General features: G+C 36.4%; 2 protein-coding genes across 2 annotated transcripts; both read right to left on the minus strand.

Moving 5' to 3' along the window:
• Window positions 1-9,601: 9,601 nt before the first annotated feature.
• Window positions 9,602-12,917, minus strand: LOC112755087 (uncharacterized). Its single transcript, XM_025802988.2, has 7 exons — window positions 12,561-12,917; window positions 12,400-12,443; window positions 11,943-12,000; window positions 11,252-11,345; window positions 10,604-10,688; window positions 10,459-10,524; window positions 9,602-9,911 (listed from the first exon to the last, which is right to left on the minus strand). The coding sequence occupies exons 1-7, from the start codon at window positions 12,649-12,651 to the stop codon at window positions 9,798-9,800; spliced, it is 552 nt and encodes a 183-aa protein (XP_025658773.1). The 5' UTR covers window positions 12,652-12,917; the 3' UTR covers window positions 9,602-9,797.
• A 64-nt stretch (window positions 12,918-12,981) lies between these two features.
• LOC112755086 (ribonucleoside-diphosphate reductase small chain) lies at window positions 12,982-14,634 on the minus strand. Its single transcript, XM_025802986.3, has one exon. The coding sequence runs from the start codon at window positions 14,173-14,175 to the stop codon at window positions 13,186-13,188; it is 990 nt and encodes a 329-aa protein (XP_025658771.1). The 5' UTR covers window positions 14,176-14,634; the 3' UTR covers window positions 12,982-13,185.
• Between the last annotated feature and the right edge of the window lie 11,094 nt (window positions 14,635-25,728).

The following is a 25,728-nucleotide window of genomic DNA, read 5'->3' on the forward strand; positions in this document are numbered from 1 at the left end:
TTTGGTGCTGATTTGGAGCTCATATTTTATATCAATCTTATGGTGTCTATTTCTAATGATTTAAATGAGTTTATTGCAAAAAGTAACACAAACAAAAATGCTTCCTGCCAGTGTTTAATACTAGAATACAGTTAACTTTAACTAAATTTATTAGAATTCCGCACAACACATTAGATTTAATAGTTATTAAATGAGTTTACTATTAACCAATGCATTTCAATTGTTTTAAGAGGGATAAAATTTTTAGAATTGAAACTTTTAGAAAAGATACACCATATTCGTATTCAAAATAATTTGCGGTTTAATCCCAAAATCGTCAAGCCAATTGCAAACCTACTATTAGCGGTAGAAATAGACAAGTTTATTATACCGTTAATTAGCCTAAATCTGACTTATTTATTATAATCTTTTTTTAAGTATTAAGGCCCGTTTAGATAGGTTTATAAGTAACTTTTTTTTAATTTTTAACTTATGAAAAGGTGTAGTATTAATGTCTGATACAATTTTCAAAGTAAAATTGCAACTTTCTAAAAAGCTATTTTGGTACTTAAGGAGAAGTTAAAAAAATATGACTTCTCTCATAATAAAAAACTCTTTATCACTTTTCTCTTAAAATAAGTACTTTTAGAACTAAAAAATCAAATACAAAATAACTTATTTATAAGCTACTTTTAATATAAGCATTTATTGTTTAAGCTATTTCTTCAAAAGTAACTTAATTAAATTGTTTATCCAAACTGGGCCTAGCCTAATTTGTTATTAAATCTGGCCTAATCTCAAGCCTATTAAATAAGTTCACAATTTTTTTACAAAAATAAAAAAAATTTAAAATATTACTTATAAAAACTATTTTTTAATAAAAGTTACTTATATGTAATATACTAAATTTAGTGTTTATAAAAAATTTTAAATTTTTAAAGTATTTAAAATATATAAAAATATATATAATAAAATATAATAAATTTAAAACATCTAATACCTTTGTTAATAATAAAAAATTATTTATATATTTATTTATGTTTAGTAGAAATTCAAGTATAATTAACTTCATGTACATAAAGTTAACTGAGAATCGTTAGATGATAATTTAGTCAAATTTACCAAATCATTTAATAACTCTCAACTATCAACTTCACATAAAGTTAATTGCACATGAGCTTCTACCTTTATGTTCTAATAAGCCCAAATAGACTTGATAAGCCAATAAGACTAATTAGTGAGTTTAGATCTGACTTATTAACAAAATAAGGCTTTTATAATAGTCTGAATATGGACTTATTTTATAACAGGTGAGGTCGAATACATGCCTTATAAGCACCTAAGAGACTGTCTGGTCTATTTCCACCCTTACCTACTATCCCATACTATTAGAGTATAATTAGATCATTTAGCATCAATCATATTAATTTAGCATATATGTATATTTATTATAAGTTATTACACTTTTATTACTTTGATTTTTCTAACAAGTATCTATATAAACCCTTCTATATTGTATCATTGAAACATACTTGACAAGTCACATTACATTTCTTCAATTTGCTTTTTATTTTCTAACATGATATTAGAGCCAATTTTTTTCCATGAAAAATTAGTTCATAGCCCCTTGTTCTTTCTTCCCGTAGTGCGTAACCCCGTCGTTGGAAACCTCTTGACGTGCCACCACAAGTCCCTACCGTAACTAGTTTTCTGCTCCTTTCCAGATGTATCCAGCGTCGTCGGATTCGCTACCAGATCAATAGACAAGAAGCTCTCCACTTGTTACAAACCGAACCTCCCATTAATCCACAACCAACCCGTGTCTGGCCCGACCCGATCCATCCCGTTTGGTACCCATGTGTCAGCCCGCTGAGTCAGTGCTGACGTGTTTTTCTCCTCCATCTAGACGCTGCAATGTGTCCTTCATTGGCTGACATGGCTTCTGACGTGTCTGCTGATGTGGCAGACCGTGGGACCTTTCTTAAGATTTTTTGGTGAGCTCTTTCTAATTTTGCCCTTCACTTTCTCGATTTTTGTCCCAATTTTGTATTTTCTTCTCTCTTTTGTCTTTGTCTCTACTATTATGAAAAAATCATATATTTTTCAGCCTACAAAACAAGAAGGGTAAATTTTGCCAAAACTGTCATCGTTCTGGTCACCTACTCCCAGACTAACCCCTCTATTGATTGTTGAAAATACAAGCAGAAAGGATATGTTGGCTTCAATTTCCCAATATTGTTTTGCCATTATTGCAAGCTCTAGGGACATTTGATTACTACCTGCCCTACACGCCTACCACATCCTGATTAGACCAAGTATCATTCTCGTCCCAACTTCTCCAAAAATGTGCCTGCTTCTGCTACTGCTGCTACTGAATCTATTAATTCTGCTTCTCTCAACCCGTCTCCTGTCTCTTTCTTAAGCAACTTCTTAAGTAACTTCTTTCCTTTTCTAGTTATAACACCCTAATATTCAAATCTTTATGTTCGAGCCATAAGTCAATGATAATAAGGTGGTAGACTCTCAAGGTGGATTATAATACATAATCATATATATGTTGAAAAGAAGTATTAAACGAGAAGTCTGAAAAGGAGTAAAATAAAATCGCAAAATGATACACTCACGTATTGATAAACAGAAGATAAAGTGCACCTGGGAAGCAATATAAAGATAAAGCAGTAAAGGAGAATAAGATAAAGATAGGATATAAGTATGTAACATAAGTAAATAGTCACCAGTCGCGACATGCGAAGTTTAGGCCGGTTAGGGTACAGAATAAAATTAGTTTGACAACAATATTTCCTATCTCTCCCAAAATATACATCAAAGTCTCTATAGTCAAGTTTTTCAAATTGATAAGTACATACATATAAGTTTTTCAAGATAAATACGGAGAGATTCTAAGCAAAAGTAAAACAGGAATCCAATAATCTTTACCATCTTTCAAATGAATCACGGCTCACTACTGAGCTCCAGGACCTACATTTGAAAAATAAGAGATATATACAGAATGAGAACCCCCGACCCATGGGTTTCCAGCACAGTAAAAGTGCCAAATAAATACAATGCACTATATAGGAACTCACTAAGCATCATAAGCTTCCTTTCATCAAATATTCATCATAGGTTCTCACTAATCCATAAATAGGCAACTGTCATAAGGGAATACTAAATCTAATTCATCACTCTCATCTTTCCCAACTTTTCAACTCTCCAACATAACAAAACCAGAATTATAAACAGAACCAACACCAGCTAGTTCGACTCAGTAACTCTATATCAATACCTCATATCTTCACCTGGAGCAAGTGAAATCACTTCACTGCATCTACCCAGGGAGGTCAAATCATCTCATTGAATATTCATCATTGTTATTTAATCATCTCATCATTTTATTTCAACAAGGACAGCCCTCAGCGTCAACCGACACCAGCATGAGGGACCTCTCAATTGTACAAACACAAGCAATGCAGACAAGTAAAACACAAGTAGATTCAAGTAAGGCAAATAGCACATAATCACATAGTATGGCATATACAATTAGGCAAACCCAAACAAATCAAACATATGCAAATGATATATGCCTGCCCTATGACTGATGATATCATCTGTCGGTTATGTAGCCAAACCGACATGTCCTGGTAGCTAACCATTGGACAGTCCCTGTGAGCGCGCATCCCCAAGCTCAAAATCATAATTATTCAATATATATATATATATATATATATATATATATATATATATATATATATATTCATGGGGGAGAGCTCATCCGGAAAGGTATAAGTATCCGACCACACTTACGACGCAGGGTCAACAGAATCTCAAATCTCAACTTGAAGCAAGTGGAGCTGACCCAATGCATCTACCCAAAATAATTCGAAACTCAGATAATTTCTCAAACCTCAAATCATTCTCGACTAGGAACAAGTGGAGGCTAACCACTGCATCTACCCCAGTAGACTCAAACCAAATTTGAAGCAAGTGGATCAATTCCATTGCATCTACCCAAGAAGGTGTATTAAATTCAGAATCAAGCTCAAATATCAATTTCATAATCATTATCATTCTCATCGTCAATCTCACAATCATCATCATTCTCATTATCAATCTCATAATCATTATTATTCCCATTATCAATCTCATAATCATCATCGTTCTCATTATCAATCTCATAATCATCATCATTCTCACTTAACACCTTGTCCATTTCTCTCAATTTTACTAACTCAATTCATCTGGCTTTATCCCTAACTCTTCTATCCTCAATTCCACCGGCTCTAGATTCGTATCAAATTTTATAAAGATTTAGAAGGCCAAAAGAATGGTTAAAAGACATAAAAACACACTTTTCCAAAATCTGGAGGTTGTGCGTATGTAAGCCTTGTTCGCGTACGCGATTGGTGAAAACAGCAGCATGTTCTCGCATCGTGTACCACGTCTGCATACGCGAGTCTGCAATTTCGACACTTTCGCGTACGCATGCCTCCTTCCGCGTACGCGAGACCACTGGATAGAACCCATTGCCCGCGTCGCGTGGCACCTCTGCGTACGCGAGTGTTGCAGAAAGGCAAAAAGCTGTTAGGTGTAAAAAAAATCCTTTTTTGAACCAAATTTTCAAACCTTCATATTTTTTTGTACAAAAATTATTTTTCAATCATTCTTGAACCGTTGAAAATATCGATAAATAAATTTTTATAAAAATACAATTTTGAAAGTTTTTCAACTTCGAGGGTCGAATTACGGCCTGCCACAGTTTGTCAAAAATTTATTTTTACCAAAAAACAGAATTTACCAATTTTGCAAAGATTCACAAGCCTCAACTATTTTCAATCAACAAAATGAACCCAAACCAACTCAATCCACATATTCACACTCAATCAAATCCAAACCTACTTCATCTACATATTCTAACTCAATTTCATAAATCCAATACATCAAAATCACATTTCCCACTCTACCGTCAATTGTTTCAAGTTCCTCATATCCAAAACCACATTTCCCATTCAAACTCAATCAATCATCACACAATACAAACACCACTTACCTTTCTTACCTTTTTCTGGCCTTCGGCCCAAATTCATGGCCTTCGATCCAAATTCAAAAATTCAATACCTATGCCACAACTAAATAATCATTATCCAATTCATCAAATTTTTCAACATACCAAATATGCAAATTCACACAATTCTCAACCCAATCATTAATTTTTACAACATATCAACTATACATATCCATACCAACTAATTAAACAATCCAAACCTAATCCTATGGGCATCTAGCCTAGGAATTCTCCTCACACTACACGATATTTAAATGAAACTTAAATCGTACCTTTAGTGACGCCAAGACCAATCTGTCAACTTTAAATTCACTAAGACCAAGTCCCAACTTCACCTTCGCCAAGCTCAAACACCACCAATGCTCAATTCAATGCCTCAGGTACTCAATCTACACTCATTTCACATAGTATGCACAATATTCAAACTCTAGGGTTTCTTAAAACTTCATAAATAAAGAGAAAAATATCTCTTACCTTTATCCACTAAAATTTGTTGATGAAACTCATCAATAGCTCATACAAGATCATCCCCAAACAACCAAAATCATAATATTTCCTTAAAACCCAAATTAAAACACAAATTTAGAGAAAAAAATAAAACTGGACAGAGGACAATGAGATACTCGTTATAATACCTATATAGAATTGAAGAGGGTGAGAAGAGAGACATGTGGCCATAAATGGCTCATCAATCGGAGCACCGAAGCAAAAGTTATGGAGGTTTGAAGTTGATAGTGGCTAGAGTTTCATTTCTCCACTCTCTTCACCACCGAACCTCTCTCTCAAAAAGGGAAAAAATGGGTTATTTTGTACTAAAATGAGTTCTTATATAGTGTGGATTTGGGTCCACTTGGACACGATTCACTCACGTTGACCCAACTTTAAGCTAAAACCTTTAAGATTAGCGCTTTAATTCGTATTCTAATTATGTTCACTTTTCAAATTATAAATTTTAACTTCTTAACATTTTTACTCATAAATTAATTTTCTCACTCACAGTACCGGGCAGATTTAAGTCGATACAGCTGGCTAAAATACCAGTACACGTTTTTATGCGTATTTTCGCATAAAATTGTATTTTTCCACTCAAAAAAATTCGCTGAATCCAATTATTATTGTTAAATTTCTAAATTCCTAAGTCTTGATTTTCGACTCCGCTCGGACGCGTTTTAACCATTTCAATTTAAAGATTAATTATTCAATTAAACCCTTTTATAATTTTTCGGGATTTTACACTGGTAATACTCCTGCTACTCTTTTCAATGCTCCAGGTAATTATAAATGGTATTTTGATTTTGCGTCGTTTTTTTTTATCTTTGTCTATCACTATAAATGTATCTTCTGTCAACACTACTGATGATTCCTTCTTGCATGCGATATATAAGGATTTTATTTTACAATCAAATCTTAATCTCTCTGATACTTATATTACTCAAAAATTAAACTTTAATCTTATTTCTGTTGGTCAACTTGTTGGTCTCAATTTTGATGTCAATTTTTCTATTTCTGGTTGTCGTGTACAGGGTCATCAGATGAGACAAATCATCGGAACTGGACGTAAGGTCAGAAGGTTGTTTGACATCAAATCTCTGTGTTATTTTTTCTCCATCTAACATTCATTTGTGTCATCACCGTCTTGCCCACAGCTCCTTAGAAAAATTGCGTCATCTTGTGTCTAAGAGTATTTTAGGTCAAGTTAATAATGAATCTTTTGATTTTATTTCTTGTCAAACTGCAAAACAACCAACTTTATCTTTTCATAATAATTCATCTCTTACTTGCTCTCCTTTTGATCTTATCAACTCTGATGTTTAGGGACCTGCTCCCACTGCTTCTATGGGATGGGCTCGATACTTTGTAGTTTTTATTAATGATTATTCACATTTTACTTGGGTTTACTTGATAACTAATCGCCATGAGCTGCCTCAGATTTATATTGACTTTGTCACTATGATTAAAACTCAGTTTTTCAAGGTCATTAAAGTTTTTCAACGCGATAATGCTATGGAATACCGTGACTCCAAACTTTTAAATTTTCTTGCTAAACAAGGTACTTTGTTTTAGTTTTCTTGCCTTAGTACGTCTCAATAAAATAGACGGGTTGAATGCAAACACCATCACATTCTTAACTCTGTTCGTGCAATGCTTATTTCTTCTTCGTGTCTTGAGCGTACTTAGGGTGAAGTTGTTCTAATATTGTCCATGTTATCAATAGAATTCTTTCATCTATCTTTGATAACATTACTTTCTTTGAGCATCTTTATCATACTTCTCTAGATTACAACTCTCTTTGAATTTTTTGTTGTATCTGTTTTGTTCTTCTTCAGCCTCATGAACATAATAAATTTGAACCTCAAGTTCGCATGTGTTGTTTTCTTTGTTATGGCATTGAACACAAGAATTATCGTTGTTGGGATCTTCTCTCTAGACGTATTCGTATATCTCGTCATGTATTCTGGGAGCATCACATGTTTCTAAGTTCTCCTCATTTGAGTATATTCCTTCTACTTAGTCATCATTTTTTACTAACTCCAATGTTGATCTTTTCCCTAGTGATGATTCTACAGCTTCTATCTCAAGTCAACCTCTCGATCTCCTACTCTTCCATCTTCTCCATCTCTCGATGATTATAGACTAGACGATGATCCTGCTCCTGCTGTTATGCCTCCTCCCTTCAATCATTCTTCTAGAGTAAGAAATTCACCTTCTCATATTCTTGATTATCATTGTTTTTCTACTATTCTTCATCACCATGAACCTAAATCATTCCGAGAAGTCTCCCCAAATCCAAATTAGTAGCAAATAATGCAAGAAGAAATCCAAGCACTTGAAAAAGTACACACTTGGAACTTAGTTGATTCTCCTTCTGATCATGAAATTGTGGGTAGTAGATGGGTATACAAGATCAAGACTCGCTCTGATGATTCTATTGACTGTTATAAGGCACGATTGATTGCTCAAGGATGTATGCAAGAGTATGGTATTGATTATGAAGATAGTTTTGCTCCTGTTACTCGTTTCACATCTATTCACACTCTCATTGCCATTGTTGCGGTCAGAAAATTGTCTCTTAGTCAGATAGATGTGAAGAATGCATTTCTTAATGAAAATTTGAAAAAGGTGTATATGAAACCATGTCCGGGATATCCTTGTCCTTCTAGCAAAGTCTATCTCCCTCGTAAGGCACTTTATGGTCTTAAGCAAGCTCCTCGTGAATGGTTTGAAAAGTTCAGCACCACTATATGCAATCTCGGTTTCACTTGCAACCCTCATAAGAATTCTCTCTTTATTCGTAAAAGTGAATATTAGTTTGTTCTTCTACTTTTGTATGTTGATAACATGAACATTACTGGAAATGATGTTCATGGTATCTCTGATCTTAAAGCATCCTTTCACTACACGTTTAAGATGAAAGATCTTGGTTCTCTCAGTTATTTTCCTGGCCTTAAAGGCATATCCTCAGATAACAGCATCTATCTCTTTCAAGCTATGTTTACTTCTAATCTTTTTACTCGAGGCGGAATTACAAATAGTCGCACAAAGTCTACTACTCTTGAGCCTAATGTTCGGTTTAGTTCTATGGATGGCATTGTTTTAGATAATCCTACTATTTATTGACAATTAGTTGGAGGTCTCATCTACTTGACTGTCACATGACCAGACATCGCCTATCCAGTTCATGTTCTTAGCTAGTTCTTGTCTGCTCCTCATACTACTCACTATGCTGTAGTTCTTCGCATTCTTTGCTACATCAAATGTACTTTGTTTCATAGTCTTCGTTTTTCTTCCTATTCATCTTTAACCCTTAAAGCGTACTCAGATACTAATTGGGCTGGTGATCCCATTGATCGTCATTCTACTACTGGTTATTATTTATTTCTTGGTGACTCTCTTATTTCCTGGCGAGCCAAGAAGCAAACATTTACTGCTCGATCAAGTACCGAAGCTGAATACCGTGATCTCACTGACAGCACTGTTGAGGTTGTCTCAATTTGTTAGCTTCTTGAAGACTTGGATGCCATTCAGTCGTCCCCAATTGATGTTTATCGTGACAACCGCAGTGCTATTCAGATTGTCAATAATGATATTTTTCATCACCAAACACATTGAAATTGATTGTCATTTTGTCCAACGTCTCTTTATTGATGTTGTTCATCTCATAGTTGTTGTGACTCTAGATCAGACTGCTGATATCTTCACAAAGATTCATCATCCTACTCGTTTTCGAACACTAGTGTCCAAACTCAAAATGGTATTCTTAACTCTACTTAAGTTTGAGGGGAGAAGTTAGAGTATAATTAGGATTAATCAGATCATTTAGCATCAATCATATTTATTTAGCATATATATATTTACTATAAATTATTATACTTTTATTACTTTAATTCTTCTAACAAAGATCTATAATCATCAAAACATACTTGATAAGTCACATTACTTTTCTTTAGTTTGCTTTCCATTTTCTAACACAAACAATACTAATTTAAAATTTTTTTATTAGGGATTCACTACGAGGTAGGGAAAAAAGTTAGCGTAAAAAAAACAATAATAATAACCAAGTTCCCAATAAAAACTAGATAGAATAGAAATGCAGTAAGTGCTTCAAATTGTACAAAAATTTATCCGAGTGTTAGCTAAATTGACTAAATAATACATCTTGTGGATTGTGTCATTGTGGACAATACCAAAACCAAAAAGGCATGTGTCATGTGAAAGCCACACTTGAATCAAACATGTCTCAGCAAGTCTTCTGGATCTACCTTGGCTTGAACACAGGGGACACCTTCCTCTGAACAAACTCTTCAATCACCTCAGGTGACAAAATTGACGTCTCGCTCTCATAATCACCATTTTCCATCTGCTGGTGTAACTGGCAGAATAAAAAAAGAACATGCATATATGAGTTTTATTTTCTGCTACTTTTAAGTAACATACTTAACCTTTTTACAGAGGGATATCTTGTGAATAAGCCAAGCCAACTTGAAATAGTCTAATGTAACATAAATTATATTTATATTAACACAGACATGATACTCTGACAGTTCACCAAGAACCACAATCAAATGAATCATGTCATTTGGAAGAAGTGACCTGATAACGCATATACCATAAAATTAATATGAGCATATAGCGCATAAATATTCAATTGGACTTGTCCTATTAAAAATCAGGTTTGACATTCAAGTATTATTCTAGATCATCCCAAGAAGTCAGCATAATAAACCATTATGTGTGACAAGATGATGCAATATAACTGGTATATAGGTGCTGCTAACAATTTACATCATAAAAATTACCGTAATAAGATTCAGAGTTGATGTATCAAATGATAACCACTTATATACTTTTGTAATCACTTATCACCATTCACCAGCATGATTCAACATAAATTTTCTACTTTGGAATCAGTGTTTTACCTTCTCAAGGATAGCCGATTGATCGTCCAAGTGAAATTTCCGCATGTACTTCAGCATCTCCAGTTGCTGTATGAATTTGTTTTGGTATTTTAGAAATGTACACAGTAAACAGATTCTAAAATTGTGGGAATTAAATATATTTTACCAGTTCCTGAAGCTTTTGTTGATTTTTCAGTTTTTCTGCAAATTCTTCTTCTCCAAGCTCTGCTTCATCACAGGCCATCTCTTCTCTACCATATCATTTTCATATCGAAGTGAAAGGCCATTTTGCAAAAATTAACTACTTACTGATCTATCTATGGCAGCCATAAGAGTGACATATATGAAGCCTACCAGATAACCTCTCTTGTAAAGGGGAACAAAAACACTGAAACTACTAAAGTAAGCAGATGATAATCATGACTAACTAAATCCAGTTTTCACACTGTCAAAAACTCCCCACTTAACAAATCGCTGGTAATGTAGCGTAACTGTTTCCAATTTTTCCGAAGTTATTACAACTCAGAGCTAGACAAGAAATGGCCATGCTCTATCTATGAACCACACACATTATTTAAGCAGGTGTCCACATATGCAGTCCTGACTCCCACAGAAAAATATACCATAAACATCATCTTTTATAATATGGGGGGAAAATGGATGTTATAAACATCAAACGATTCTCAAGAAAAAATTAGGTGAAGTTTACACAAATTTCGTCTTCTGTCCATGGTAACAGAACTCTAGTTTGTACATAATTTGTTCTAATAATCAAAGAAACAGCTATACATGTAGAAGGAGAAAGGGTACTTACTTTGCAAGGAACTTATAAAATTGAATTACCAAATCCCGATCATTCTCATACACAGTAGTAATTTGTCCAAGGCATGCAATACCAAAGCTTGGATCTGTCATAAAAATAATATCATGTTAGGTACCAGATTCGAAATGGGCCTTAAATACTCAACACTAGTATCATTCTTCCATGGCTGGTTCCTAGTGAGTGTTATCAATACTCAACACTAATATTTTCTAGATTATATCTGTGGTTTCTTAGCAAATACAACAATTCTGATTAATACTTGTAAAATACACAAATTGCTGTTGCTTGATTGAGTCCCATGTATGAACATTTCCTTTTGACAACACAATTTCAGCATAAATTACTATCAACTTTGGCTAAGAAAATAAAAGAAATATCTAGGTTTCTCCACATTCTTACATATCAGAGGAAAAGACATGTAGGGTGGCTTTTTTGCAAATAATTTTAATAAATAATAACGAGAAAAAGAAACAGATGAATACGGGATGATTTGTTAGGCAGACAAGCATCTAGTATTAGCGGCAAAGATATGTAGGATAGCTGGTGTTGCTGCAGTTTGCACTAAGCTGAATTTACTTAAATTATTATATAATGATGTTACTGATTAACATGAAAAATGAGGCACCAATATTCAGTAACAAACATGCTCTATCAGAAATTCAGAATACATCAAAAAACCTACCAATACCCATCTCCAAAAATATCTCTTCCTGTATTGCGGTAGTCATAGCAACAGCTTCCTGATAATCAATCATAGTAAAAGAAATTTAAGAATCCCACAATTTACAAAATGCCAGCTAAAAACAAACAAACATACTAGTACTTGTTTATTTGACACAATCAAACAAACATGAGTCCTCAAAATAGAAAATCAGCACAAGCACAGACAGATTATATAGTTATTTTGTTTAGTTGTACTCTTTAACAATTTCAGCTACAAGAAAATCAACCAATAAGCCTTGTTAAGATGCTTAAGAGATAAAAAGGGAAGTTCAATTCTGTCTATAAATTTTCTTCTTCAGAACCCATTATCAATATAACCCAAATATAGCAAAAGAATCAGATTGCCCAATTTAAACCAAGCAAAAGACCATAAATTTGTCTATCATTTCTCCCAAAATGAAACCGAAGAAATTCACCTGCTTATCATTATGTACGGCATCTGCAATTCTTTTCTTCACGTCTGCAAAGCACAAACAAGACCAAATTGCAAAGAAATCAAAACTCAAAAGGCGCTACGTAATCCAATTAATGAACTTGAAACAACAAAAACCTGGAAAATAAGAACAGAAATAAATACCAGGTTGAGAAGTAAGGAAATTGAATCGATCAAAGACTTGCAAGAGCTGTTCTCTGGACATCATCCCAGTGCTCTGTAACTCAGCGGCCATTGAAGACGCTCACAACCACAGACACCTCTCTTGCTAAGAAATAAGAATGGGGGCCACAATGTTAACACCCGAAAACATTAGCACTATTTATTTATTTATTTATTTATTCCCTTGTATTTCATTATATCGCACTGTCTCTAAATAATAACAGTCGCATTTCATTAATTTGCCACGAACATCAACATTCAAATAAAAGAGACTTCATTTCAAAAACTGAACGAAATCCCATTAAGGAGAAAAAAGAATCATAGTCATAATCCAATAATCAACAGTAATAATATTTTTCGAGAAATTAAGCTAAAAAATAATATTATTAGAATACGAATAAAATGCGGTAAACTGAATTTATACTTTATCATTTCGCCAGCCATAATATTACAGACAAAACAATTAAAAAAAAAAGGAACCTATGGCTAAAGGAGTTAAAGCACATAAACCTAATCTAAAAGCGGGAACGGGAATACAATATATCAGACATATTAAATAACAGAGTAAAGGAAAATTAGAGCATATATAAAGTGATCCAGGTGTTATTTAAAAGTCCTCATCCATCTTGAACACGTGGACACCACCGTGACCGTTCAAGCTAGACATAACCGAAGCCTTCTGGTACTCCCCAACACGCTTTTCAAAGAAGTTGGTCTTCCCCTGAAGCGAAATAAGTTCCATCCAATCAAAAGGGTTCTGAACATTGTACACCTTCTTGCACCCAAGCGCCACCAGCAACCGATCTGCAACGAACTCAATATACTGACTCATCAGGTCTCCGTTCATTCCTACCAACGCGCACGGAAGCGCGTCGCACACAAACTCCCTCTCTATATCCACGGCGTCCTTCACGATCCCCTTCACACGCTCCTCAGGCAGCTTCTTTCTCAGAAGAGAGTACAGCAAGCACGCGAAATCGCAGTGAAGGCCTTCATCTCGCGAGATCAACTCGTTCGAGAAGGTTAAACCTGGCATTAACCCGCGCTTTTTCAGCCAAAATATCGAGCAGAAGCTCCCGGAGAAGAAGATCCCTTCGACACAGGCGAACGCGACGATGCGTTCCGCGAACGATTCTGAGCCATCGATCCATCGTAGGGCCCACTCGGCTTTCTTCTTTACGCAAGGAACGGTCTCAATTGCGTGGAAGAGACGATTCTTCTCTGATGAGTCTTTGATGTAAGTTTCGAGAAGGAGGCTGTACATCTCTGAGTGGATGTTCTCGATTGCGATCTGGAAGCCGTAGAAGGCGCGTGCCTCGGAGACCTGAACCTCCTTCATGAACCTTCCGGCGAGATTCTCCAGGACGATGCCATCGGATGCGGCGAAGAAGGCAAGGACGTGAGTGATAAAGTGGCGCTCGCCGTCGGTGAGAGATTCCCAGTGGCGGAGGTCGCCGGAAAGGTCAACTTCCTCCGCTGTCCAGAACGATGCCTCCGCTTTCTTGTACATTTCCCATATCTCAGGGTATTGGATTGGGAACATGCAGAATCTGTCAGGGTTTGGAGCAAGGAGTGGCTCTTCTGGAATTGCAGGCATGATTGGAAATGGAGATAGGGATGAAGAGAATATAGTTCTATTTATGGTGTGTTGGTGAATGGTGACGAAATATGGTGGATGAGGGGGTTTAAATAAATAGTGGGCGATGAAGGGTTTGGGATATTTTGGAAGGAAGATTTTGAATTGGATGAAAATAGGAGCGGGGATTTTAAAATTTTTGGAGTGGTGTGCTTGGGAAGCTTGCGGGAGAAGACTAATTAGTGGGGCAATTAGGGGAAATCATGTGTTGAGTTTTCCGTCCCGTTGCAAAATTACCGTTGGGGGTAGTGTGTGTAGAGAGTTACGCCGTTTGTGTGTATGAATAAAGGGGTAATGTTGTCTTTGGGCAGCGTGAATTTTGAATTGGAATTTTGGTCGGAAATTCGAGTTGGCGCCATTCAGAGGGTTTGAAATTAAACACAATAAAAAATAAAAATGAAAACAAATGACAAAAATTCAAGAAAAGAGTGCGGCATACGCTTCATCCCTCTCCCTCCTATTTTCTATTATCCCGCCAAAATTTCAATTCCACTTCACTCGTCTACCTTCGCACCAAAGCCTCACCTCAATTTTCTTTGCAAGAAAATCAAAGAAGCAGTCAAAAACAAACCTTCGAATTTCCAATTTCTTTCTCAATACCCAAACTCACTAACCATCTTAAATTCGAAAACATGGTAGAGAAACAACATTCGACCGCATGCAACTTTCTTTACCTCATCACCCATTTCACCCTCCTACCCGCTGCCGCAACAACCGCCACCGACGTCAACGTCCTCCCCTGCCTCATCCTCCTTCAAAGGCTCCCAATCGAAAACATCTTGTCTCTCCCACCTAACTTCCTCTTTCCCACCCTCAACAGAAACCCCCCTCTCCATGTAAATGGATTTATCGAAAGAAACTACTATGCGTCCGAAACCTCCCTCTTCGACACCACATCCTTGCCCTACTTCGCCATCGACAATAGCTTCTTCAACATATCCCCACTCCCAGAAATATCCCTTCTCGAACCCGTCCGCACTAACGCTGATCCATTTGCCGCGTCTTAAAAGATTATGGCTGCTCCTGTATGGCCACGTTTCTTGATGCTCAGCTGTCTAAAAAGTACCGTAACGGCACCAATTTTACGATCTTTGCACCGTTAGACGTGGCATTTCCCAAAGCCGTCAAGAGGAACATCAGTGATTACTCCGCGATCTTCGGCAAGCACGTCGTGCCGAGGCTGCTTACGTGGCGCGATCTGATTAGTCTCCCGGACAACACTCTACTGCCGACGTTATTCTCCAACGATTTTTCAATCAGAGTGACGGTTTCATGGATGGTGCGGTATGTCAATGGCGTTTTGGTGTCATTCCGGACATGCATAGTAGCGATTTCGTCGTCATTCATGGAATTCGTAGATTGCTTGATAACACCGTAGTGTAACGATGTCGCACGTGCTAAGCGCTATCTGAAGCTGTATCTGAATGACGCATTTTCTAGAAGTAGCGGAAAGCCTTTCTTTTCTTTTTACACAATTCTTGATCCTAATTTTTAGGGTTAGGATCTGTATATGCAATTGATCGAGAATACTTGAATCCGTTATAGGTTTTTACTGGATTTGTATATGTCTATACGTATATACAATTGTGTGTGCAAATTTACAATGTGCAGTTTTCTGTGAATAGCTTTAAAAGCAATATGGATCTGTTTTCAATTTGAATATTTTGAGATATTGCAATCTGTTATCTTTAGCATTTCAAACTTGCATATCTGAAATATGCACATGGATATTAAGCACAACAATTTGGATGCATTTCTTAGGGATCCGTATAGCATGGTCTGTTTGTTCTTCCAAGTTCTGATCCTAATCTCTCCAGATCACGAGACCACACTCAACCAGTGCTTCCTCTGAAGTAATAGTAGGATTAGTCCCTTGAAAGCAACAAGCTTTAATCGATGCCTTAAAGAATTACTCTTAAGGCTTTGGTAGTTCAAACTCTTAATAGGGCATTTAGCATAGCATACCATTGATTGATAAGGTTAGTAACTGAATAACTAGAACCAACATATATAGTTTCAAAGCTTTGACTTGAGCAGTTTCTGAACCACTTAGAAAATGTGTGTTCTATGCAAAGTTCTGAAAACTGGTTTAAACCGGTCGGATGGGCCGATCGACCAGGAACCAGTGACTGCAACGGCTCGGACAACAAGGAAAATCGCCTCCTCTAAAAACCGATATCAAACTGTTAAATCGGCCGAAAAATAGTCGGTCTAACCAAATTGAAATCCCACCGATTTTCCAAAAACTACCTCAACTTCACCGTTTTGCAGATTTTTAAAACAAAACACCAAGTCCTAATTTAGATTTTCCCTCTGCTCTCTCTCTCTCCATGGTGTCTCAAAATGCAGGCACACAGCAGAGAGGGAACATCTATCCCGTTGTCGTTCCTCAACGCCCAGCCAACGTCGCGTTGTGCATAAACCGAGAGTACTGTACCCGGAATTCAGCCATAAACAATTTCCAATCACTGTACTCGGGATATGTCCATAAATAGTATGGAGACACTATACCCACGATACGTGTTTAAATAAATTGGGATCTCTTTACTCTAGATATATAACAAAAAAATGCTTATATAAATTACTTGAGAGAATACCCCATCTGACCCTTGACAATTATCTCGAAAGGACAACGAGACCTTAAAAAAAAACACCCAATCCGGCTCCTGATCTTTTTTTAGGGCTGATTAGCTCATGTGCAAAAAAAAAACAACATTAATTTTTTTTTTTACACAGAGGCTAATCAGTCCTATAAAAGTAAATCTCAAGGGTCAGGTTGGTATTTTTTTTTTTGTCTCAGGGACCGGATTGGTATTTTTTTTTGTCATGAGCCTCGCTGTCTTTTGAGGTAATGGTCAGGGACTATTTTGAATTTTTCTCAAATAACTTCTTAGATCAATCATTCATCACACTACATCCACCTTAATTCTATTTATTATTCCTCTTCTTGTTCACCAAAAAAATAGCTAGTAATCAATTTTTTTTTTTGCAGTAGTTTATCTTAAAAGAAAATTCTATTTCCTTCCTCTGAGAAATGCTAAAATAACACTCTTCTTCTTTCTATTTGTAAAATATACATTCTCTTCCTTTATAACTTTAAAAAAAATTCTTTTTTAATCCATTTTAAATTTTTTGTGTTAACTAACGTTAACTTTGTCCATTTTTCAAAAAAAATAAATTATTTTTTATAAAAATACCCTTTAACAAAATTTTTATTTTGTTGTCATTAAATTTTGCATACCAAAATACTATTTGATAAATTATTTTTTATTGATTAAATTATATTTTTACTATTTTTTAATTTAATAATTAAATTATTTTTTTTAAGATATCCTTCAATAATTTTTAAATTATTAAATTGTGATTTTACCAAAATTTTCTTTAACAATTATTTTCTTATTTTATTATTAATTTTCCGATATCACAAACCACCCAAATTTTTGTTAATAAATTTTTTTTATAGATTAAAAAATTATTGAAGGTTATGTTAGAAAAAATAATTTAATTATTAAATTTTTTAAATATTTTGGTAAAAATACAATTTAATCAATAAAAAATTTTATTAAAAAGTATTCTAGTAAGCAAAATTTAATGGCAAAAAAATAAAATTTTTACTAGAGGGTATTTTTGTAAAAATTAATTTATTTTTTTTTGAAAAATGAATAAAGTTAACATTAGTTAACACAAAAAATTTAAAATGGATTAAAAATAAAACTTTTTAAAAGTTACAAAGGAGATAAATGTACATTTTACAAATAGAGGAGAAGGGGTGTTATTTTAGCATCTCTCAAGAGATGGGAGTGAGATTTTCTCTATTTTTTTACTTGTTATAAATGAATATTTTATTATTTTATATAATTAATTTGAAATTACCCCCATTTAGTTTTGTTTTCCAAATCTTCTTCTTCACTTGCATCTTTACTCACAATTATTGACATGTGATGGAACTATAAACAAAGTAATGTCTATATTGGTCACTAAAATTATTTCAATGAATTAATGTGATCTTAATGGGATTATCAAAAACGGTGACGAGAGAGTAATTTTTTAGTGTAATTCATATGTGATGTATATTTTTTGTGTTGATTCTCTAGCTAGATGCACTTAAGAATGTCATCTTGAGCAACACGGGGGCAATCAATTCAAAGGAAGTTGGTCGAGCAGCATATAGTGCCTAGTCGAGGTTTTATTAATAGGATGTTTTGGGTTGAAGCCAATAAGCATGTCAGTATAATGTTTTATGTGCATGGTATACTAATGCCGCAACATGTGATGGAGTTGTATGTTGAAGTCTGTGACGTGTTTAGTGGTTTTGGACCGTCTTCTTCAATACCCCATGCAGTCCCAATCCTGACGAGGCCGATTCACTCCGCCAATCTGCGGGATAGTGTTGACGTAGAGTTGAGCGAATTTGATTCAGATTATGTTGCCAACACCGGATTGTCCAACGAAAGTGAGTCCTCTGGGGAGAATGTACCAGATACTCCAATCGGTGGAGGTATTCGCTTTCTTCTTCCTCCCACGTTGCCCATTTCATAGTTATCAGAAGTTCCAAGCCATTATCACACTCTTAATTTGGATGCGATATAATTAAATAACCCTTTCAATCTTGGCAACGGTGAAGATTACAATATGGATAGAGGTATAGAATTTCGAGTGGGCCACATGTTTAGGAGTAGAGATGATGTTCTCTTGGCAGTGAAAAATTACATCATTTGAAGAAATGTCGAGTACAGGGTCTTGGAGTCGAATAGGCTGAAATACCATTGTTGATGTAAGCAATTTTTCGTTGGGTGTTCATGGAGTCTTTGTGTAGCACTTCGACAGAATCTAAACTACTAGTAAATGTTGTATTTAACACGTTATAGAATTAAATTAATATTGATTAAGGTATGTCTTAGATGTTAAAATTTATGAGTTCTGTTGTAGGGAGGTGCGGAAATTTGGGGGTCACATACCTGTTGGCGCCAACCATATCTCAAGATCATGCTCAATAGGATATCAGTCTAATTTGCACTGTTATCCTACCAATTATACATGCTGATCCATATGTATCCATCCCAGTGCTGCAAAGTGCAATGAAACAAAGTTATCATTTTGCCATCATATTGAAAGATGTGGATGGCAAAGCAGAAGAGATCGCTCAGATTTATGGCGATTTGAAAGAGTCGTACAAGATTCTCATTCTGTTACAAGCTTTGTCCCACTGCCTTCCTGGTACCACACATGATTGTGTTGCAGTTCCGCACTACAATAGAAACATAATTGACAGAGATTTTAGCCAGCTTGAGAAGGTGTTTTGGGCCTTCCCCTATGTATCAAAGCGTTTAAGCATTGGAAGCCGTTTGTTTTGGTCGATGGGACACACTTGTACAGCAAATACAGGAGTGTGCTGCTAATTGTTATTTCCAGGGATGGAAACAACAATATTCTGCCCATCACCTTTGCACTAGTGAAATCCGAGTCTATCAAGTCATGGTCATTTTTTCTTACGAACCTAAGGTAGCACGTCACCCCACAACATGACATACTTCTCATATCCGATAGATCTCAAGCCATTTGCAGTGCTTTTAATGCAAACAATAGTGGTTGGCATACCACATATCATACCAAGCATGGTGTTGCTCAGGCCACCACACATTGTCACCCTGAGTCATCTTGAACAAGAATTTATCCACATTGACCAGGTCCTCTGGCCGATGCTGCTGACCACCGAGTTGTCTCTTTACCCTGTCCACATGATGGAACTCCACAAAGTGAAAGCACACTAACAGCGCCACAACTCTCCATGAATATGTCCAGTGTTCCTAATCCAGTCATGAGCCATTTACTGTAGCTGGGAATCATCATATGGTGTCCACCGGAACTGGAAACATACATAATACTCTATTTAGCACTAGAAGAGTAATTTGTATATAACATAGAAAGATTCCACATATCATATCTCATCAAACCTGAGAGTATCAAGCCTGCGTCGCAATCTAAGACCTTTGGCATGATGGTGGTCTCGAGTTTGTTCGTCAAGTTCCACCAACCTAATAATTGAGAAATTGCAGTTAGTTCTTAATATAGCACATTCTTAATATTACAACAAAATATTAAATAATTACCTCGAAGCAAAAGGAGATCAGAAAATATCATATACGGTAGTACAAAAAGTTAGATCCACGACATGACTAATAGCACGCACCCGACAACGTCCGTCGTATCACATCGGGCAGCGCTGCACAACGAATGATAGGTGTGTGTTAGTAACGCAAAGCCTCATGACAACCTTCTGCAACTATCAAAGTCCTCCAGAAGCGATAGTCATCTGAAGGGGGACAAGGTTGGCTGACTTGTCTATAAACAAATATCCTCGATCAATATAAGTAAGTAACATCTGGCATACTGGTGGAGAGTAGCTACATCAGCACCTGGTGTAATGTGGGCCACCCTGTTCCTGAGTCAAGTTATTTTCAGTCCAAAAATTCTGCTTCTTGTCCTCGAATCGGGATAGAGGCCTAACACCGAGCAAATCCTCAACCCACTACAATGTAGGGGTGCCTATGGAACTGTTAGAAATCTCTAGTGCAGTCGCCTATTGGATCACCATTTGTGTGCAATCCAAGATGGTATATTACATCCTGGAGTGTGATAGTGACATCGCCACGAAAGGTGAAAAGTATGGGTATCTAGTTTCCGTCATTCCACAAATGCAGAGAGTAAGATATTGTCGAAGATGAAATTTCTTAGCTCTACTGCATGTCCGAACCCAGCCTACCTGATATAAGTTAATAGCACATCAGGCAGCGGGAGCCCCAAAGTCATATGACGTGCCAAGAGCGACTGAGGTGACTGTACAACTACCATTCATTAGTCTTCTGAAACTTATGCGACAACTGCCAGAAGCACGCCGCGGTCATTAATTACCCCCACTGAAGTACTACACAACACCGAGGTAAGTTGGCCATTTTATAGGTGGGGTCTAGATATCTTCGGACACTTTCCAAAGGCACCAGGTCAAGTAAAATTTATTTTAGTATCAAAAGATTACTTTTCCAAGTGGATTGAAGCACAACCACTGGCACACATAATAGTAGAAAAGGTACAATCATTCTTATGGAAACAAATCATATGCAGATACGGTATACGTGGTGAGATAATTTCTGATAATGGTAGACAATTCATTGACCATAAATCTCGACTCCTTTTTATAGAATTTTTATATTAAACACCATTTTAGTTCAGTCGAACACCTTCAAATCAATGGACAGGCGGAGGCAACCAATCCAGTCATACCCCAAGCTATTAAAAGAAGGCTTAGTGACACAAAGGGCCAATGGGCCGACCTTATTCCCAAAATATTGTGGAGCTATAATACCACAGTCTAATTAACAATGGGAGAGACTCCCTTCAGGCTAGTACACAAGGCAGATCCAATGATACCTGTAGAGATCGTCCATCTAACATTAAGGACCGAGCTATACAATGACTACAACAATGCAACCACCAGAATAGCAAAGTTGGACCTCGCCAAGGAAAATAGAGAAATCGCCACCCTAAGGCAAAGGGCAATACAACAGTTGATTGAACAAAAACATAACAAAAGAGTGCTGCCCCGAGCTTTTCAATTAGGGGATCTCATCCTCCGACGAACAGAAGAGGCACGGAGACCACGGGCCATGGCAAGCTAGCCACGACATCGGAAGGGCCCTACCACATTACTACAATGCTCGGAATGGGGGCTTATTTGTTACAAACACTAAAAGGAGATCTAGTTTCAGGAACATGAAATGTTTCATCACTAAAGCTGTATCAAACTTGAGTCCAAAAGACGAGTGAAGGTACTCTTTTTTCCACTCATAAGATTTTTTTCCACATTATTTTTTACTCTAAGCGGGTTTTAATGAGGCCGAACGCCCAACCAACTTTATGTACCTTTCAATCGTGTACACAAAGCAATTTAACAATTCAACCACCGTTGAACATTTCTAAAACACAACTATGAAAATATTGTCAAAACATTATTGTTAACAAAACAGCCAAAGGAACTAACTGAGTTTCATACTCGGATACTGTCAACATATAAACAAACCGATATTTAAATCGGTAACCACAAATCCAAGCAAATTCAAAATAAACAAAGTCTATCAAAACTAACCACAAGCTATTACAAATGCCAAGCTTAATCTTCTTTATCACCAATGCTTGAGCTTCCATCTTCTTCAACTATGGCATCGTCATCAACTAGCTTCCCATTTGATACAATTTTAGTCACATCCAATTTCCTGACGTCCGTCTCAGGGAAAACAACTTTGACTTATGTCACCGCCCGATCAAACCCCTAGGCAAACGCTTCATATACCTCGGTCTCCAAATCCTTCACTCGAGGAACAAGTCGTTTTCCCTCAACTTGCCATTCCTTTAGCTCATTTTCAATAGATTCTTTTTGCCCTTTCGTGCTACTTAGCACAACTTCTTTCAACTTTATCGACAAAGACAAGTCATTTACTGCCTTCTCCTTCTCTTCCATAGCCTTAGTCAATCCCTCAATAGAAATAGCATTTTATTCTTCATTTTCAAAAGGCAGTTCTTGTGTTCGACCAACCAACACAAGACGAGCACTAATAACCTATAAAAAAACACTACTGAGAAAAAAAACAACAAAAAGTAACTCAAAAAAGCAAGTATAAAATACCTGCAAGTAACGAGCAACACCTATATGTCTGACTTCGTTAATCATCTTCACATCCACCGAAAACTGACCAAATTGATCGGATAGAGCAAAGAAAGGAAACAGATTAGACCAAAAAGACCTCATGCTATCATCCTTAGCATATTCATGCAGCCTCTTTTGTGATCTACAAGAACTCTCCACTAACTCCAGGTTTACATCATCACTTTCTTTTTCTCCTTTACCAAGGCCTCACCCTTCTTTCCTTTACTTTTACAGTTTAGCTCGGATTGTGCAACTTCTGCGCTAGTTTCCTTTCTCACATTAGTCATTAATCTTCATTTTTCTTCCTCTGGTTGAAAAACACCTTCAAACCAACCGTCGTAATGGTCGGCGCATTTTCCCCTGTCACAAACACAACAAGATATTACCATCATTTAACAAACAACAGCTCACATTAATTACATCTCTAAATAGTTATAATTACCTATATACTCCAACACAGAGTGTCTATCAGTATCTCACTTCAATAACTCAGAAACAGGCAACATATCATAACAACTCATCTTAGATACCAAAAACTCCATCACTAAATTATCATCAACACACCTATCTTCAACATCTAAAATTTGAACAGGTACGGGAGACCAAGATAATGGAAACCTTTCTTCCAAGAATTCATTTAAATAAAACTAATACTCCTCAGGAACACTCCTAATTTTAACAAACATCACTTTAAAATCTTTGAATGAGGAGTTGTATAACCGAAAAATACTCCTACCCGGATAGTTACTCAAGTTAACCCATAACCCTCTCCTAATCCCTTTGGCTTGAAACGAAAAAAAAAACCTTAAAGACGGGGATATTCTAACAGTTCCATCAAATTTTCAAAAGATCTAACAAAATCTCACGAGTTGAGATGTAACTGTGTTAGAGCACAATTAAGCCAATACAACACCCTGCATTGAAAATCTGTAGAGGAAAGCTTCATGCCCAATTCAGTAAGCAAGCAAATATATAAATAAACATAAGGCCAACCATCCAACTTTTCACATACACGATCACTATCCTGGCATGGTAAAACTTCAATTCTTATATTACTTCCCTCCCTGACCCACACGCCTAAACCTAATTAATTTACGGACTCAACATCATTAAAACAAGAAACCCGACCCCTAACGTCCTCGTCAACCCAACTGTAAGGGACCTCTCCTTCTACTTTCACTTCAGCTTTACCCATTCCCATCTCAAATACACGAAGATAGATCCCAGAAGTGTAGAAGAAAACAAACAAACCTTTTTGACTCATTTGCAGAAAATGGAGGGTTACACACTTCTTCACTTGACTAAGCACTTTCGTATGTTAACTTGGGAAAAAGAAAAAGTTATTGAGATATCACTAAATCACTTAATCGATTATGTGTTCCCATATATATTAACATTCAATCTCAGCCATTAATTTACCAATGGGTAAGGAGGTTACATAATCCAACACACAGGGGTCTTTCGAGATTGGCGTCATAAGTCACATCCATTAAATCATCATGGGAAGGTGGAATGAGAAAAGTTGAGAGAGAGAGAGAGAGAGAGAGAGAGAGAGAGAGAGAGAGAGAGAGAGAGAGAGAGAGAGTGTGTGTGTGTGTGTGTGTGTGTGTGTGTGTGGACTTGCACCAACACCACCCAAAATGGCCAAGGTATATACACACAAACAAGTTTGACCTATTTCCTTCCCTAGGCACATCAAGCTTGGGAGCTATTATACGTCCATCATACTTCGGCCAACCATGCAAAAAACTCGGTCACGAAAATACTAAAAAGCACGTTCACTAGATCACTTCAAACGGTTGCGTGTCCGCATATATATTAACATTTAATTTCAGCCATTAATTTACCAACGAGTAAAGAGGTTCATCGACATTACTCCCCTGACTCTTTATCTTATCACCCCTTTATTATCCTTGAACCACTTATTTTACTCGCTCTCTTTATCATTAAGATTCCATTTTTTCATTCTAATTTAAGCGTTAGAGTATCTTTTACATGTGTTTTCATCCGAGGTGTTCAATGCAAGCCGACTTATAACTCGTTCAACGAAGGCAGCTCGTTGCTCGGAGGAACCGCTATATCTCGACGTGACCATCACAGACGGAACACTTACAAACACTTAAAATCGTCTATTTCTATCATAAAAAACGCAATTTTTGCTATCTTAATTAAGGAAGTGCTAGTTCATTATTATATTTATTGAGTTACTATCGAAAAAAATCGAGAAATTATGAATAAATGACCATTTGTACCCATGAGAGTTCAGAACGCTGATATTTGTACCCATCGTAGATGAAAACTGACTTTGTAACCATGAGAGATGGGCTCCGTGTGACAAAAGTAGCCTGGCTTGGGTTGGCACTTGCTTCGGGTTTGTAGGACCCTACGTGGCTCTCCAAACCTCCCAAAGCCCAATCTACGTGGATCTGAACGTTTCTATATGAAGGTAATGCTTGAAATGAAAACCCTAGCAACTTGTCTTGCCCAATTCGAACCATACCCCCAAAATGAAATATTGGTGAAATTCAAGCGCACCCAGAGATAACTCAAAACCCCAGCAATGTCACCACGCAGATTTAACTCTAATGCAAATTTTGGAAGTCGCAGCAGTTCTTCAAGTTCGAAGAAGATGAAGGAGAAGAAGCTCGATGAGAAATGTTTCTGTAGGTGGGATGTTGTGTTGATGGAGACTGGAATGATTACGAATCCTAACAGATGGTTCATCAGATGTCCTCTATGGGCGGTAAGGGCCAGATGCTGTTGTTGTTGAGGTGAGACAATTAGTTCTGAGTTTTAGTTAATAATGTGGGCCT

This window comes from Arachis hypogaea, chromosome 16 (assembly GCF_003086295.3).
Source record: "Arachis hypogaea cultivar Tifrunner chromosome 16, arahy.Tifrunner.gnm2.J5K5, whole genome shotgun sequence".
Lineage (NCBI taxonomy): Eukaryota > Viridiplantae > Streptophyta > Magnoliopsida > Fabales > Fabaceae > Arachis > Arachis hypogaea.

Excerpts from the sequence above, each read along its gene's own strand:
- LOC112755087 (XM_025802988.2), bottom strand. The coding sequence starts at position 12,651 with ATGGCCGCTGAGTTACAGAGCACTGGGATGATGTCCAGAGAACAGCTC. Across the intron at positions 10,689-11,251 it reads TTTTATAAGTTCCTTGCAAA|AGAAGAGATGGCCTGTGATG; the intron begins GTAAGTACCCTT and ends ATGATATGGTAG. Across the intron at positions 10,525-10,603 it reads AACAAAAGCTTCAGGAACTG|CAACTGGAGATGCTGAAGTA; the intron begins GTAAAATATATT and ends AAATTCATACAG.
- LOC112755086 (XM_025802986.3), bottom strand. The coding sequence starts at position 14,175 with ATGCCTGCAATTCCAGAAGAGCCACTCCTTGCTCCAAACCCTGACAGA.